Source organism: Labeo rohita, chromosome 9 (genome assembly GCF_022985175.1).
Source record: "Labeo rohita strain BAU-BD-2019 chromosome 9, IGBB_LRoh.1.0, whole genome shotgun sequence".
Taxonomy (NCBI): Eukaryota; Metazoa; Chordata; class Actinopteri; order Cypriniformes; family Cyprinidae; genus Labeo; species Labeo rohita.
The window spans coordinates 27,907,889-27,927,043 of NC_066877.1; the positions used below are offsets into that span (position 1 = coordinate 27,907,889).

Sequence of the window (19,155 nt, forward strand, 5' to 3'; positions counted from 1 at the left end):
TCATATTTCATTTGAAATCAAAAGGAAGACTTTTTTGTGTGTGTGTAGTGGAAAGAAGCCTTTTTTGCCTTTATATTATGCGACTTTAATTTTATGACTATTAAACACATTTCCTTTGCATATTTAATCAACATCATAGTACACAAAAATGTGTTATTTAAATGTTAAATCATTTGTACACCATAGTAGAGTTGGTCTATACTGATTTTAAGTAAATATATACACTGCTGTTCAAAGGATTGTGCTGAGTAAGATTTTTAATGTTTTTAAAGTTTCTTATTCTCTTATGCTGTATCTATTTGATCAAAAATACAGAAAAAACTGTAAGTATTATTGCAATTTACAATAGCAGTTTTCTATTTTAATGTACTTTTAAAATATAATTTATTCCCATAAAGCAAAGCTAAATTTTCAGCATCATTACTCCAGTCTTCGGTGTCACATGATCCTTCAGAAATAATTCTAATATGCTGATTTATCAATGTTGGAAACCTTTGGGACCTGTGTTAGTTTTTTTGGGGATTCTTTGATAAATAAAAAAGTTAAAAAGAAAACAGTGTTTGTTTAAAAAAGACATTTTGTGTTACAATATACACTACTATTCAAAAGTTTGGGGTCAGTACATTTTTTTTCTTTTTCTTTTAAGAAATTTATACTTTTATTCTGCAAATGTGTTAAATGGATAAAAAGTGATAGTAAAGACTTCTATTTTGAATTAATGCTGTTCTTTTTAACTTTTTATTCATCGAAGAATCAAAGAAAAAAGTATCGCAGGTGCAAAAAAATATTAAGCAGCACAACTGTTTCAACAATGATAATAAATCAGCATATTAGAATGATATATGAAAACTCAGATATCATTCTGTAACACTGAAGACTGGATGATGAAAATGTAGTGCTGGATCACCAAAATAAATTATATTTTAAAATATACAGTAGTCAACAAATTAAACGGATCAAAAAAGTTTATTAAAGTTGTCCTAAGACAAGAACGTGTGTTGGTTTGGTTTTAGGACAAATTTGATTAAAAGGTTTTGATCCATTCCAAATGTTGACTATTATATTAAAATAGGAAACCAATATTAGAAACTGCAATAATATCAAATAAAACAAATAAATACAACCTCAACAAGCATAAGAGACTCCTTATTTATATAAATACTTATACTGAATTTAATAATAATAAAAAAAAAAACTTTTTGAAAAAAGCAAAAATCTGTAACTGCAAGTGAGGATCTAATTGGAATGAGACTGGACTGAGAATTATGGTAGTTTCTAAATTAATATTTTATATATTTTATGCGTGTGTATGTCAGAAATCTCACTTTCATTATAATAATGCACAAAAAATATATTTTTTATTTTATATATATATATATATATATATATTTTTTTTTTTTTATATATACATTTTTTTATACATCATAGAAGCGTTGGTTGTACTTTTTTGACTTTATTGTAAAAATGGAAGTTTTTCTAAAATAGTTAAAAAAAAAATAATAACAGTAAGTAGTGTTCATTTATTTATTTAATGCAATCATGCAGACACATATATTATTTGTATTTTAAAGTATTTGTGCATCATAGTAGTCTTGCTTGTACTTTTTGTTTTTTGATTTCAGTTAAAAAAAAACTTTCTATTACATTATTTCCAACAGTAATTAGAGTCTAATTAGAATCACTGTCTAATTTCTAAAATGATACTTTTTTTTAGAATGTAATTATATTATTCGGTCATTATAATTATTCTGCTTTGTGTGATGCTTGCTGTTAACTGATTTATGTATGTCTTGCACGGTGTGTTTCAGGGCCCGTCCTACAATTAAGGACTGCTATAACAACTCCTGGCTGCAGGACGCTTATCTCATGAGACTGCGGAGACAGACTCTCACATTTACCACCACACGCCTCAAGGAGTTCTTGGAGCAGCAGCAGCAGGTCAGGGCCGAGGTGGCAACAAAGCACAAAGTCCTTCTACGTTCCTACCAGAGTACCCCCCAAACCCCAACCACCCCTACAACACCCGGCACCCCTGCAGCGCCCGTCTCTCAGTGAGCAGAGGACGTCCTCCAGAGAGATGAGAAGACGGCTCCGGGGTTCTGCAGGATAAAGGACAGAGAGAGACACAGCCTCAGGACATCCCAGCCCCTGTAAGCTGCCCTTGGCGGGCCCTTAAGGGGCTGGTAAACGTGTGGTGTGTGTGTTAGCACTGGATCTTTTGGCCTCGACATCTGGGGTCAGTTTTGAGACAAGAAACACACACTCGCATACACAAAACCTCTCGCGTAATGGATTTCAGCGCATTTACCTCCGTTAGCCAGCATGCACAGTGCAGTTGTGTTTTTGTCCAGGGCGATGTCCTTACTTTAAGCTCTCTCGTCCAACACCTTTTTTCTTATGACTTTTTGACAAATCTATTTTAGCTGTTCTCAGCATTGGATCTCTAGCAGGTCAGGAACTTTGGACCCATCGTGGCTGAGAAGAGTGACTGCATTATTTCATATACAAAAATCAAGAAGACAGCGATCTAGTCCATCACTCGACGCAAAAAATATGTCAATGTGTAATTTTTTGTGGTGTCTTCCAATTGTGAACCAGGGCCTTGAGATTTGTGGAAAATGGTGTAAAATTTGTTTTTTGATCTAGTTTTTATGGCATAAGTAATACTTTTATTACAGCTAGTTGTTATACTGTAGTGACTATCAGTATATATGAAAACTATTGACTGAAATCATGTTGGGCACTCTAGTTCTGTCAGACGAGATGCTTTTTGTCTTTTACTAAAGTGTTTTGACCTAAAGTGGATTGGTTTTATTGTAATATCGAAAGGCCTCAGCTTTAGGGAGTGACTTTTTGCAAGAATTCCCATTGCATTGAAGCACATAAACGGTTTGGCTTTTCCTGACACCTAACAAATTCAAATTTTGATATGCTGAAGTCTTTGTTTAACAGCAGGAATGTATTATATATTGCAGATTTCAGTGCATACAGTAGCATACGCATGCATCGGTACAATTTCCTCAGTTTCAGAGAAAACTCAGTCCCTGCAAATGCAAGAGAACGGCCAAAGTTGTCTTTATGTAGAGATCAGCTGGTGACTGGAAACTACCTAGTGATCAATGAATGAAATGGAAATGTCTCAGAAAGTGCCATTTTTTTCCTGAAGAGACTAGAATATGTTGTAAAACATATGTTAGCTGCTGCATTGAAAGTTTATGAGAATCTTTAGTATATTATTTTCAAATGTTTTGCTGTAAGAGTCATTTATTTCCCTTTAAATGAGTAACTTTATGGTCAAATGATTATCATTTATCTTTGCTCAGTCTGATTTTGGTCTAAATAATACAAAATATATAAACTATATCAAGATTTATTTATATAATATATTAAATGTATTGTCCACAAAAATCTGAGATTTTTAACTGAATTCTTCAATTTATCTCCATTTACAAATGTAGATTTATGTCTAAAACAATCAAAAAAGCTGATTTGGTTTTATTTAAAGACTATGAATGGGTGTTGATCTTGATTTGATTTTATTAGAGACACTGTTGTATTACTTACATAGTTTGTATTATTTGGATTTATTTTTGAACAGTTTGCATCCTGTTTGGTGAACATAGAGTCACAGAGTCCGTGCTTGTTTTATTCCTTTGTATTTGTTTTTGTTTAGTTAATTCATCTAATGGACAAGTGAGTGATTCACATCCACAAAAAGTCATACAAGTCAAATTCACAAATACTTGCAAGCTGCTAAGCAAAGTGAAAGAAATGAAAATGCTAGTTTCAGGGTCCCAGCGTCATGGAAAACGTTTAAGTTTCTCGACTCAAATTTCATTGGATAGAAATTGCTCTTTGTTAATTTTTTTTTACATTTTTACAACTCCTTATACAGTGATCACAACAGAAGCGGATATAGAAATCCATTGGTTTTGAGGTTGGGAATGTTGCAGTAATGTCCTCATTGTTTTTAGCAAGACCTACTGTGTCCTCATCTGACCACAGACAGCAAGTGATCACCTTTGACCTTTATCACAAACATAAACATTGGCTTGGTTACAAAGAACTGTATGCTTAGTGTTTATTGCAGTACTTACTATGAGATTCAGTGCCAGCTCTCTTTTGTTTTCCATCACTTTGCATAAATGCAAACACTGGGTTTGTTCTTCTATCCAGTTTGTTTGTTATTTGTTTTAACTCGGGTTATTCAGATCAATCAAGCTTCTAATTTCAAATACGTTATGAAGTGAGAACTAAAACCGAGGAGAAATGGAATCACAATAAAGAGGAACGAATTCAGACTCAATATGTTGTTGTGAATAGGGTTTTATATTCTTTCATTTTTTGTGTGCGTGTGTGTTCTCTACTCTTTCAGTCATGCCGAGCAACCCTTTAATGTGAAACTAAATCGAGCTTTTCTGGAATGAATTATGTTGCACTAAAACAGTGACAATGTGGAGATAACATGAATGTTTTACAGTAGAATGAAGTGTGTATATGTCGAAAACATGACTTTTCATGAATAAAATCAGCTGTCAGCAATACTAAACAGACTTGAATGTATTATCATCATTATTTGAGTCATTTCAGTGTGTCTAAGTGCATCTAATAGTCTAAATGTCATTAGGAGATGTCAGAACATCAACCAGATGATGTTCAACAGGCCATTAGCTGACACTACATTCACATGCTCAAGTGGGACCGTTTAAATTTTCCGATTCTGGCTTTCCACCTGTGCACTCTTTCATTTGGGACCATTTGTTTCAGATGCTTACTTCAGAATCTGACATCACCACCTCAGGGGTCTTTTCACTACGGGTTGACTGTGTACAGCACAACTGTTCACTCTATCTTTTATCAGCCTAATTATGTCAATTCAAAAGCTCAAGATCCACAAAGGGGCAAATACTTTGGTATTTAAAGAGCTCCTCCACCCAGTCTCAAGATAGAAGACTCTCTGTAGACCTGTATTTATATGAGAACAACTGATCAGGTGTTGACCAACGCTACTTCTTTACCTTAGACTGATTCACGATGGTAAGTTTCTAATAATGTTTTTAATTTGAGTGGTTTGTTCGTCTTTGCATCATTACCTCACGTCTGTACACAGGAGTCCCAGGTGGTAGGCTATATTGTATGTTAGTGCGGCAGCTGGTGGATCATTTGGCCTCTTTATACATCAGCTGGAATAATTAAACATCATTTTGAGAACAGTCTTAAATGGTGCATGATGGCAATGAAACGTGACTAAAATTAGATTATATTCAGTTTCAAATGTTCATCTGATTATAGATACGTGGGATTACACTGTACTTACAAAAGATTTGTATTTCAGAAAGTGAGCTGACGCCTCATCAATCGGCCAAATTGGCGGCACTGGACATAAACATTGTCAGTTGAACCAAACGAAACTTGCATATTTTGCTGATTATTGCCGCTGAAAATGGTCAATTATTGTCATGTTTTGGGCTGTACTAATCGGTTGGACCGGCAAAAACATTTGGAGTACTATAGACTGCCAAAAGTTAAAACAAACCAAGGAGAAGAATGCAAAAAAAGGCGTTTGTGGTTGGCCAAACTGAACCAGGATTTCCAGGGCAGGAATCTAAACAACATTTGTGTTTGTTCTTATCACTTCTGGTCAGGTAGGTGAAATATTGGGCTGATATCCTAATTAATACTGCTTGTATGTATCTTTAACACCTATTAACTTTAGTATATCAAAATATTGCTGCTTACTCTGTCCTTCTCTATATGATTTAGCAGCTTCCACACATTTTTTCCATGGATTAGACAGCATAAATTAGCAGAACAATGTATTCAGTAGTACATTAACCGTGTTATCCATGCTGTTGTTTACATCTGAGCATCGCCAATATGGCTGCGCATCCGGTTAACTGGCCATGTTGCTCACTTGTTCAGATGACATTTTCAGGTAAAACTTCTTATTTTGGACATACTTCCAAGACGCAGTATCTGTAATTCCTAAATACAGTGAATATCCTACACATACGCCTCAAAACATTAGATTCATCCGCGCTGAAAGCCGTGTGGATGCACAACCGTAAATAAGATTATTCCGCAAATAACTGCAATTGCAGGTTTCAAACAGAGATGGCGACAAAAGGCAAAACTAACGGACTGCAGCTTTAGAAATTAAACATCAAATTTTTATTAATGTACGTAAAGAAAACAATTTGTTTTGTAAACATAATGTTTTTAAGTTATTTACTATTTAAGTGTATAATTTGTGTTTTTTAAATACCAAAAAATTATGACCCCAATATTGCTGACATTAGCGTTACATAAATACACTGACAAGAATGATAAACGCAACACTTTTGTTTTTTCCCCCATTTTTCATGAGCTGAACTCAAAGATCTAAGACTTTTTCTGTGTACACAAAAGGCCTATTTCTCTCAAATATTGTTCACAAATCTGTCTAAATCTGTGTTAGTGAGCACTTCTCCTTTACCGAGATAATCCATCCACCTCACAGGTGTGGCATATCAAGATGCTGATTAGACAGCATGATTTTTGCACAGGTGTGCCTTAGGCTGGCCACAATAAAAGGCCACTCTAAAATGTGCAGTTTAAAAAACCAGTCAGTATCTGGTGTGACCACCATTTGCCTCACGCAGTGCAACACATCTCCTTCGCATAGAGTTGATCAGGTTGATTGTGGCCTGTGGAATGTTGGTCCACTCCTCTTCAATGGCAATGTGTAGTTGCTGAATATTGCCAGGAACTGGAACATGCTGTCGTATACACCGATCCAGAGCATCCAAACATGCTCAATGGGTGACATGTCCGGTGAGTATGCTGGCCATGCAAGAACTGGGATGTTTTCAGCTTTCAGGAATTGTGTACAGATCCTTGCAACATGGGGCCGTGCATTATCATGCTGCAACATGAGGTGATAGTCGTGGATGAATGGCACAACAAAGGGCCTCAGGATCTCATCACTGTATCTCTGTGCATTCAAAATAGCATCAGTAAAATGCACCTGTGTACGTTGTCCAATACATACGCCTACCCATACTATAACCCCACCGCCACCATGGGCCACACGATCCACACGATCCACACCGTTGACATCAGCAAACGGCTTACCCACACGACACCATACATGCTGTCTGCCATCTGCCCTGTTTTGTGAAAACCGGGATTCATCCATGAATAGAACATCTCTCCAAAGTGCCTGACGGCATCAAACGTGAGCATTTGCCCACTCAAGTCGGTTACGACGACGAACTGCAGTCTGAAGATGCTCGATGTGGAGGTCCTGGGCTGGTCTGGTTACACATGGTCTGCGGTTGTGAGGCCGGTTGGATGCACTGCCAAATTCTCTGAAACACCTTTGGAGACAGCTTATGGTAGAGAAATGAACATTCAATTCATAGGCAACCGCTCTGGTGGACATTCCTGCAGTCAGCATGTCAGTTGGACGCTCCCTCAAAACTTGCAACGTCTGTGGCATTGTGCTGTGTGATAAAACTGCACATTTTCTAGTGGCCTTTTATTGTGGCCAGCCTAAGGCACACCTGTGCAATACTCATGTTGTCTAATCAGCATCTTGATATGCCACCCCTGTGAGGTGGATGGATTATCTCGGTAAAGGAGAAGTTCTCACTAACACAGATTTAGACAGATTTGTGAACAATATTTGAGAGAAATAGGCCTTTTATGTTCATGGAAAAAGTCTTAGATCTTTGAGTTCAGCTCATGAAAAAAGGAGGCAAAAACAAAAGTGTTGCATTTATAATTTTGGTCAGTGTAATTTTTAGGGAGGGATCATTTTTACAATAAGTAAATTAATATATGCTACCTGTCAAAAGCTTGGATTTATTTTTAAGTCTCTTATGCTCACTAATACAGCATTTATTTAATCAAAAACGCAGTAAAAACAGTACAATTGTGAGATATTACAATTTTAAATAACTAAAAAAATAATTTTAAAATGTACTTTATTCCTGTGATACCAAAATTAAATTTTCAGCAGCTATTACACCAATCTTCAGTGTCACATGATCCTTCAGAAATTATTGTAATATGCTGATTTGATGCTTAAATAATATTTGTGATACATATTTTATAAATTTTTTTGATAAAATTCTAAAAAACAGTATTTATTTAATGTTCACTTTTGTAACATAATTCACCCATTTTTAATGCACTCTAGCTGAATAAAATTAATTTCATTCTAAAAATTCTCTCTAAAATCTTACTGCCCCAACAGTGTCCAAAATCTACACCACAACATTCTAGGATGCACTTTGACCATGAATGACCCTCCAGTCCAAGCGGCAGTTATCCACATCCAGCTTCATAGCGAGAGCACTGTGAGTCACAATCGCGTATAGATGGAGCTCCATTTAATGCTGTGTGCCTCAGCTGAATGTAACAGCTGACCTTTGATTTGTGGTCTGTATGAATGTGCACCATTGTCTGTCTAATTCGAGGAAAGAGCTGCAACAAAAAGGGCCCTCCAATGTGTGTCTGCAGGAACTGAAAGATGTGGTTCTGCTGGAGGGCAGTGCAGTCCTTTACAGACCCCTTCATCCTCTGGTCAAAGACTAGAAAACAGCTGAAAGATGGACCAACATGTACCAATATGTTTTTGAGGATCCTGATGTCGAGGCCCTAGTCATGTGTGAAGCCATACTGGATGACCAGAGAAGATAAACAGTGTCTATAATGTTTTATATTGACCTCTTAAATCAAAAAGGAAAGGCTTGACATGTTAGCTGATGAGTGTTACATAGAAAATACAGAACAAATATACCTTAATGGGGTTAATTTATTTTGCCTAGTAACCTTTTCCTTAACCATTAAATCGCTTAACCAGCAGACTCAGGGAAGTATAACATCCTCCAAGCAGTTAAACAGACAAACAGAGACACAAGTCCTCTTGTCTCTAGTCTTGTGGTTTATTGTCTTCAAATCATGTCCTTTGTCTTCAATAGACAGCAAACAGTGATTCCTCTATGTCACTATGCTAAAATAAAGGGCTTGCTGAAGACTTCTTTACCCTGTTGCATCATACTGGATATGCACATTTTAAGGACTGTAACTTATCAACATGATCAAAACTTTGCTGAAAAACCTGTTGTACACAATCTGCTACATGCCTTCTGTCGTCTGATAGTTTCAACGCTTTAGAAAGTAAAATGCTTTTTCAGTAATTCTAAAAATATCCTTCTTAAGGTTGTGGCACACATGCCTTTTTAGATTTTATATAAAGTAAATGTAAGAATAACTTTTATATTGTTATAATATTTCAAGATTAACATGTACTGGACTAAAGCAATATATAATCATCTAGTAAGACATTATTGGGATATATAGAGTGAAAACTAATATTTATACACAATTTATGTTAAATAGTCTGTTCTATTGTTATAAAGATCTCACTGATTTAAATGACAAGCTATCAATTTAATGTTGGCCACATGACTATCAGCAATTGCACCTAATTATTAATTATTTAAATTAAATTAAATTAAATTATTTTGTTTTATTTTTTCTCCCTGCTCAGGGAGAAATAAAATAAAATGTAAAATAATAATAATAATAATAATTTAATTAAATTAAATTTATTTTATTTTATTATTTTACTTTATTTTATTTTTGTATATATATATTTTTTTTTTTTTTGCTCAGTTTGGGTCCAAAAAAAAAAAAAAAAAAAAAAGTATAGGGTTTCATTTAATTTTGTCCGTTTAACTAATTATTTAATTTGGCCATATAACTTTTAGCAATTGCACCTAATTATTTTATTTTATTTTATTTTATTTCATCAAATTTTGCTTAGTTTGGGTCAAAAATAAATAAATAAAAATAAAATAAAATAATAGGGTTTAATTTTATTTCGGCCATATACCTTTCAGTAATTGCACCTAAATTTTTATTTTATTTTGTTTTGTTTTATTTTTTTCTCCAAATTGTTTGCTTAGTTTGGATAAAAAAAAAGAAGTATAGGGTTTAAAAAAAGTCTATACTTTTAAAACATTATAAAGTTTCATCAGCAGTTACATTAACAATTTAAGTTATCCAATACATGAATGAGAAAAAATAAACTGATCTTTAATCAAGATTGTGTATATTATATAAATCATTATATAAAGCATTTTTAAATTCAAAGCATCATGCATATATATTATATGTGTGCTGTTCAAGGCAATAAAAATCAACAGATTTTGAAAGACAACTACATTTAAATCAGGGAAATGCAAGGGCCATGACCACATTGAGTATCCAAAATACAATGTGGTCGATCATTAATCAGTTTAATTCTTAAACTTGTACATTTTGTTCCCGTGATGTGGTTACATCCTTGATCTCACGCATATAGAATGGCGCTAAAAATGCTCAAGATGAAAAAAACGGTATGATATTTTTGGACAAGACTTGTGATGTGACAAAAAAATCTTCTAACTCATAATCTGGAGGGTCTTGCTCATGCTTTCAGTGAATGACTGTAGACTGTTAAGTGTAGTGTGTCATGAATACCAATGATGTAAACTTTGTAATCAACATGACAGAGTGCGCGAACTTTGAGGACTCTCCCTGAAGACGGTCTCAAGCCCCCCGCGCTCGCAGCTCAAGCCAAAAAAGTTCGCAAGAAAGTTGTCTTACTTGCTAAAACATAGAAAATACACACGCATTCATTTCAAAATCATTCACGCATTTCTTCTCATGGTATATACTACCTGTCGGACGTTAGAAAAACTTGTTTTAACTCAGAATCGAGCGCTCGCTTACGCGGAGGCCAAGAGATCTTTTAAACTTTGTTTGCGTATTGAAGTTTGTAGATTTTAAAGGGGCAACGCATATTAATCAGGCAGGAGTCAGAGCGAATAAGAACACTTTGTACAAAAGTCAGATTTTTTATCCATTTCAGGTGAATGGGTTATAAAAAAGACATACTCCGTTTAAAATATTTATTTGGTGTACGTTTGTATATATATATATACACACTACCGTTCAAAAGTTTGGGGTCAGTAAGACTTGTAATAGTCTTTAAAGTAGTCTCTTATGCTCATCAAGGCTGCATTTATTTGATTAAAAATATAGAGAAAAAAACAGTAATATTGCAAAATGTTTTTACAGTATAAAATAATGTTTTTTATTTTAACATACTTTAAAATAGAATTTATTCCAGTAATGAAAAGCTGAATTTTTATCAGCTGTTACTCCAGTCTTAAGTGTCACATGATCCTTCAGAAATCATTCTAATATGCGGATTTATTATTAGAATGATCAATGTTGGATAATATCAACAGTTGTGCTGCCAAAAATATTTTTTGGAACCTGTGATTTTTTTTTTTTTTTTCAGGATTCTTTCATGAATAACAAGTTTAAAAAGTACAGTGTTTATTCAAAATATAAATATTTTATAACAATGTAAATTATTTATTATTAACTTTTAATAAACTTTTAATTATTAACTTAATACATCCTTGGTGAATAAAAGTATTAATTTCTTTAAAAAAAAAAAAAAAAAAAAAAAAAAAAAACAATAAAAATGTACCGACCCCAAACTTTTGAACGGTAGTGTATATATTTATAATTTTGAAAATACAATACAAATCAATAAGTGAACCCCACCAAAATTATAATTTACAAAGAATATTAAAATGCAACATGTTCCTTTTGAATATAATTTTTTTAAATATAAAAAGAACGTTGCACATTAAACCTGCCATACAATATTATGTATATTGTATTATATTTTAATGTATATTAAATTATATTTTAATTTTATTATGTTTGCATACATATAAAATAATAATTATTGTGAGGCCACCTTCCTGTTGATTATTAAATGTTGCTTTTCAACAGGTAGATGCTTACAAATGTTGATAAATACGCTTGTTTCCCTTTTTTTTCCTGATTCGTAATATATTACGCATTTATAAACTTTTAACCTTTGAAGTGGCTCATATAGTTCTGTCTTGGCTCAGTGTCGTTGCCCCTTTAAGAAGGAGGGTGCCTTGAAACCGTCGAGTTCCATGTTTGTATGTTGAAATTGAGAGCAGAGCCGAACTCCATGTTGTGAAAAGTTATCATCTAGGAACTGAACTTTTTATAATTATTTTTATTTAATTTTCTTAATGTCGTCTAACTTATAAAAGCGTAGATATCTCATTCGGCCTCGTATAGTGTCGCATTATGAATGTTCTTAAGCGGTAAAAGTCTTTTGCAGTTTTGGGGGCATTTGCAGGGAGTTTTTTTCCTTTCTTTTTTTCAATTCAATCGTAGCCAGCGGAAAGATTTTAATACGGAAACCCTTTTTAAGTTGCGATTTTACTGGCTTTACGGATCTCATGGACCACCCGTCCTCCTCGATCATCACGCAAGTGAGCAGGGATGAAGAAGCCAGTGCTCCTTTACGGGACAGAGGTGAGTTGAGAGAAAGTTTGGAGTCGGCACATGTCAAAGTCTGCGACTCTCGGCGGCCGCTTCATGCAAACTTTCATTACGTCAAAATGCCGCATCGACTCGACTTTATGGAAAGCTCAGTGTTCAATCGCACATTTCCGCACATCAAAACACTACAAAAACATGTGATATTCACTTTCGGAAGGCTGGTGACAGTTGGTGCATCTTGGGGATGAAGATCAAGCCCATTCATCATAATAATACAGTGCAGATCCATTACACACAGTAGCTTAATTTGCATGCCAAAAACTCAAGTTTAATTAGAAAGCAACGTTTACTTTTATTTTTATTTTTTTTTTATATAAGTAAGGGCTTTGAAGTGGAGAGGGGGCGTGTCCATGATGACACCCTTCACTGACGTTTGAGGGAAGGCTGTAGTTCTTGTTTACTTTGTAGTGTGCTGTACTACATCGTCTAACCTGTCATTTTATGCTTATGTGCGCACATAACTTATGATGAATGACTCTGAGTCCCTCCTCAGGTGACAGGTTATCACGAGAAAAGATTGCATAGTGTAGTCATTGTTTAGTAATGGCAGATTGCTAGCCTATCTTATCTCTGATTTTTTTTAGATTGTGTGTTTTTGCAGTGGTGTTAATGCAACAATGCAGAAGAATGGTTGTGTTTACTGTCTTAAATTGTTGTATTTTGCTTGAATGTGCAAAAGATTCATTAAATGATTAAGGAAGCACATGTAAAATGGAATTTGGTAAAAGTTTGGACATGCTTTATTAAGGGCGTTTAACTTTTATGCAATAACCATAAAATCATCAAAATTATAAAATGGTTAAACTGGACGTGGTGGAATTATGTAATTCTGACTTCAAGCATTAAAGGCTTTTTAAGATCATGCAAAATGCATACAGTGAGCTCTCCAAACTTTTGACTGGCAATATTATTGAAAGGTCATAGGTTACAATGTCACAGTAAGCAAGATAAGCCTTTTGCAGGTCAAAGGCTGGATGCAAAGTGAGTCTGTAATCAATTATTTGACTTTTCAGGAAAATATGAACAAGTTTGGCTACAACTTTTTACAACAAAAGTCTCTTGTAGCTATTTTCTGATTGTTGATTTATTAAAAAAAAATGTTTTTTTTTTTTTGTTTTTTTTTCACATTTGAGATGTTCCAGAAAATGTTGACCAAGCCTTCCACGCAGTGTTGCTTATCTGCTGTCTGTGATTGCAATTTCTGTGATGTAAGCTAAATACTTTTTGAGGTTTTCAGCTCTTGGGAGCATGACTTCCACCTTGCTAATCACATCTAGCTATTTTTTTTTATTTTGTTTGCTCAGCAATGATTATATTTATACCTATGCAAGCAAGAAATAATATTTATTAAGATATATATTTAATTAAGATATATATAAATACATAAATGTAAAAAAATATTCTTAATTAAATGTATATCTTAAAAAATTAAGATACTTAATAACTTAGTTTATATTACAATTTTGTGTAATTGTTAATAATTAATTGATTTATTTAAAATATTAATTCTGATTCCTTATAATTCATTATGCTATAAAATGTTTTATAAATCAGATAGTTTGGCTGTTTAATATAGCTTTAAATTTGGTCTTTTTCATACATTAGAATGTGTCCCATTTATTTTTTTTCCTGAATAAAAAATAACTATACTGTATGTATTTACAGTGATTTACAGAAGTCAAATCACTAGGTTTTACCCATTTGACAGTAAGACATTTTTAATCATTTAAAATATAACAAAATTTAGTGTGATCATAATTACATTTTCCTTTAAAGAAATAGTTAAGAAATAGTTTTGCTTTAAAGGGATGCCCAAAAATGAAAATTACCCCACTATTTACTTTCCCTCAAGCAATCTTAGGTGTATATGACTTTCTTCTTTCAGACGAATACAGTCTTATATCAGAGTTATATAAAAAAATTTTCCAAGCTTTATAATGGCAGTGAATGTTGAGATTTTGAAGTTCAATAAAGTGCATCCATCCATCATAAAATGTACATATGGTTTCAGGGTATTAATAAAGGCCTTCTGAAGTGGATTAATGCATTGTATAAGAAAAATATCCATATTTAAAACTTTATAAACCACAAATCATGGGGTAATTTTAATTTTTGGGTGAACCATCCTTTTAAGCTTATGTTTTAAAACTAGCTGAAAAGTTTCAGAAACATTATAAATGTGTTTGAATGAACACAAGTGTGCTTTCTAAAAGATGACGACTACAGGGCTGGGGAGGATCTCTTCTACAGGCTAAAGCCATAGCAGTCAGCCTCACTGCTTGTTTTTCCAACCGCTGTGTTTTTCACCAGCACTCCTTTTTCCTCTCTTGCGCACACAGCGATGGAGATGGTTTACAGGCCTGTGTTTTTGTTAGAGATTTGATGAAAACCACTCCCTGTAGCAGGTTCAGTACAGTGCACAGAGTCTGTCTTAGCATTTCATTTTTATGTATTAGTTATTTGTGCTTAAATCATAAAATCTCCTGTTGAATAAAATGATACACTGGAATATTTAGGAAGATGTATTATAGTTAAGTAAGGGGCAAGCCTTTGTAATGGGCCTAAAGAATGTTGCAGAACTAGGTAGTTACATCTTCCGATTGCCCCAATGAGCGTAAAACAAAACAGATTGTTATAAGGCAAAGTATGACGTGGCTGAAAAGGAATCAAGAGCATGTACTGACTGTACAGCCATGTGTGATATTAGGTTTCAGAGTCACTCTTTAAACCCTGAACATCGCTTACAAAACCAGTGATTTTCCCGAGCAGCGTTAGACTACAAAGCGACTTGTAGCGATAATCTGTCTGGAACTTTTAATGAGAATTGGCTAATTTAAGCTTAAAAAACTTAACTTGAAAAAAGATGAGAAAAACGTGACCTCATGCAAATGAGCAGCAGTGTCAGTGAGTACAAGCACATGGATGTATATGGTAAAATACTGGTGCAGGAAAATCCATGTCAGAAATTGTTTATATATACATATAATATATATATATATATATATACACTACCAGTCAAAAATTTTTGAACAGTAAGATTTTTTTTTTTAAAAAAAAAGCTCACTAAGTCTGTATTTCTTTGATCCAAAGTACAGCAAAAACAGTACAATATTGAATTATTTTTACTATTTAAAATAACTCTTTTCTATTTGAATATATTTAAAATGTAATTTATTCCTTTGATTTTAAAGCTTAATTTTTAGCTTCATTACTCCAGTCACATGATCCTTCAGAAATAATTCTAGTATTCTGATTTGCTGCTCAAAAAACATTTATTATTATTATGTTGAAAACAGCTGAGTAGAATTGTTTTCACGTTTCTGTGATGAATGAAAGAAAGTTCAGAAGAACAGCATTTATCTGAAATAGAAATCTTTTGTAACATTATATATTTCTTTATCATCACTTTTGATCAATTTACAGCATCGTGCTAAATAAAAGTATTAATTTCTATACTCCCACCCCTCAAAAAACCCCAAAACAAAACAAAAATTATACTAACTCCAAGCTTTTGAACGGTATATAATGTTACAAAAGCTTTTTATTTCAGATAAATATTCTAATACTTCTATTCATCAGATAATCCTGAAAAAATATACTCAACTGTTTTAAATATTGATAATAATAATAATAATAATTAATTTTTCCTTAAACGGCAAATCAGCATATTATGATTTCTGAAGGATCATGTGATACTGGAGTCATGATGCTAAAAATGTAGCTTTGATCACAGGAATAAATTACATTTTAAAATATATTCAAATAGAAAGCAGTTACTTAAAATAGTAAAAATATTTCAGAATTTTACTGTTTTGCTGTACTTTGGATCAAATAAATGCAGGCTTGGTGAGCTGAAGAGATTTTGTTAAAAAACAGTAAAAGTCTTACTGTTCAAAAACTTTTGACTGGTAGTGTGTAGTTTAAATATATTTATAACTGAGTTCCTCTCAAAATAGATTTTATGTTTTATTTATAGCCACTTATCATTTGTGATCAGATTCATGGTTGATATGTGGGTGTCACCTGGGTTTAGGTCATGTTTTCGTATGTCCCTTTTTTGGCCTCTCTGTCAAAAGTGCTGCCTCATGAATCGTGGGAAGACTCAGTAGCTTGAGGTGCACATGAGTCAAATGACGCTTCTGTGGTCTTCAAGGCGAGGACTGTTCGTGAGATTATTTTACACTTTCATTTGTAAACATGATTAGAACTACGTGTTTTTTCTGAAAGGGAGGTACGCTAGTTGGACCACATCAGAGTAACTCAATTAGTGCATACAGTAAACATGATAGCGCCTGCCATCACGTGTTTGAGTCTAGCAGTATAGTTCGGTTCTTCATGTGTGGCTTGTTTAGACATGCCTTGATGCTTATAAGGAATCCATGGATTTTCATGTCTTGAGTGTTTGCACTTTCAATTTAGCAGACAATATTACTACTTTGAGGTCATGTCGTAATGGTTGTGTTTACAAGTTTTGCGCTCTTGAGTGCCACTACAGAGTCATAATTACAAAACACCTCAAACTCAGTAGTCAGTCTTGAAGGATTGTGGTGGAAGCAAATTGATGTTATTCATAGTATGTTGTAATGGTGTATGTTGTTGTTTTTTTTTCTTTTTTGGAATTTACAGGTTTTTACTTTTCCATAGACATGGCATAATGCAAAATTTATTCTGGCATTTTGGTCAAAACTTCATCTGTGCTGGCTGACTGGATACTTTTAGTTTGTTGACCAGTTTAAGTAAGTGCAGTTTGCATCCATGATGTATCACAGAATTCCAAATGTTTATATTTTCATAGCATAAAAACACATGCACAAGATCAGCAAAAGTACAGTAGCATTGTGAATTGAGAAGAAATCTTTATTCTTTAACCTAATTCTTTAACTGGGAAAATAAACCAACTGTAAACATCCATTAACACAAGCCAGAGACACTGAAGATGAACGCAAAGAGGAGAAAATAGAGGGTTTGCACTTACGTCATGATTTGGTCAGTTACTGGATGCGCGGCCATATTGACGATACTCAAATGTAAACAACAGCATGGATTGCATAGTTAATGTACTACTGAATACATTGTTCTGCTAATTTGTGCTGTCAAAACAATGGAAAATAATGTGTGGAAGCTGCTAAATATATAGAGAAGGACTTAGTAAGCAGGAAAGGGTGCAATATTTTGACAAACTAAATTTAATAGGTTGTAAAGGTACATATGAGCAGTATTAATTAGGATAATAGCCTAATATTTCATGAAATGATAAGAACAAACACAGATGTTGCCAAGATTTAAGATGTGGCCAACCACAAACACCTTCAGTTCCTCAGACAGTTCTTTGCACTCTTCTTCTTGATTTGTAATAACTTTTGTCTGTCTATAGTACTCCAAATGTTTTTCTGGTCTGAGCGATTAGTACAGCCCAAAACATGACAATAATTGACCTTTTTCAGCAGCAATAATAAGCAAAATATGCAAGTTTCGCTTGGTTCAGTGGCACTGTTTACGTTACGTGCCGGTAGTATGGCCAGTTGATGACGTTGTAAAAACACTCTATACTGTAGCAGGCAGAGCAAGATCACTGTTCACAATATGTGAAATATTGGAAGAAAATTCTAAATACTGAATTTTAGGTTTATATGAATGTATCTCTGAGGGGAACTAACTAACTAAAAGGTTAGTCTAAAGGTTAGTCTATTTTTCATCTTACCTCTGTATAATGCATATTAATGTAGTATTCAAAAGTGTTCAAGTACAGTCGTTCAAAAGTGAAGCGCTGCTTTGTTTACAACGTTAACTGAGGAAACGCTATATTGCTGCTGTTCCATAAGCGCCACCTGCTGTCAGAAAGTGAATTTTCGCTTTCATTCAGCCTGTCTGCTGTTTGTTTGGTGCAGATATGTTTTATGTAGCATCATTTCAGAAAGCGAAGGTCAGACCATTTTGTTTTTGCATGAAATTTTGAAGTTATACAATCTAATTTATATCAAAAACTGCTCATGTAGCATGTCTGTTTGGATTGTGATTTAAAATGCAGTGGTTTCATGCAGTTTCATGCATTCTAATCTATATAAAGACACAGTCAGGGCAAAGACATGATAAACTGTGAAACCACTGGAATCCTTAAAAAAAAAAAAAGCTGTGATACAGATTTTTGGTCAAACCGCCCAACACTAGTTTGTATGGATTTAGTGTTGTTAATGAAGAACAGACAGATAAAGCTTGTTAGAAAAACTGCTCATTTAGCTGTTTTTTTAATTAATTGGATTTTACAGGAAAACTGTGTGTGGCAGCACAAGAATCATAAAATGCATTGAAAAACATTTACATTTATGCATTTGGAAGATGCTTTTATCTAGGGCTGTCACTACTGATTATTTTGGTAGTCAAGTAATCGGATAAATATAATTCATTTCTTTGTAGTAATAAAAATAGACCTAAGTGAACAATAGCTTTTAAAATTACTTCAAATATACATATAATAGAAATAGGGCAATAATTAGTTCCAACAAGCTATTAAATGCAAGTAATATGGTTTTATTGAACAAAACTGTTAAAATACGTAATGCATTATAAACAATAACCTAGAGCTAATGTGTATCGAAGCGGAGATGAGACGAGGATCTATGTGCAAGAGTTTATTGTACATCCAAAGAAAACAACAAATTATCCAGAACGGGGAACCCTTAGAATCCAGGCAAGAACAGGGAGCAACCATCACAGACATTAAAC

The 19,155-nt window shown here is 33.7% G+C and overlaps 2 protein-coding genes across 8 annotated transcripts in view; both read left to right on the top strand.

The window, feature by feature from the left end:
• spegb (striated muscle enriched protein kinase b) overlaps window positions 1–4,553 on the top strand; it is a 108,412-nt gene extending 103,859 nt beyond the window's left edge. For all 7 annotated transcript variants that reach the window (XM_051118644.1, XM_051118638.1, XM_051118640.1 and 4 more), the window contains one exon: window positions 1,809–4,553. In XM_051118644.1, coding sequence (XP_050974601.1) covers window positions 1,809–2,055 — 247 coding nt within the window. In that variant the 3' untranslated portion in view covers window positions 2,056–4,553. The remainder of the gene's footprint in view (window positions 1–1,808) is intronic.
• A 7,447-nt stretch (window positions 4,554–12,000) lies between these two features.
• ctdsp1 (CTD (carboxy-terminal domain, RNA polymerase II, polypeptide A) small phosphatase 1) overlaps window positions 12,001–19,155 on the top strand; it is a 32,866-nt gene continuing 25,711 nt past the window's right edge. Inside the window, exon 1 of the mRNA XM_051118295.1 lies at window positions 12,001–12,405. Coding sequence (XP_050974252.1) covers window positions 12,330–12,405 — 76 coding nt within the window. The 5' untranslated portion in view covers window positions 12,001–12,329. The remainder of the gene's footprint in view (window positions 12,406–19,155) is intronic.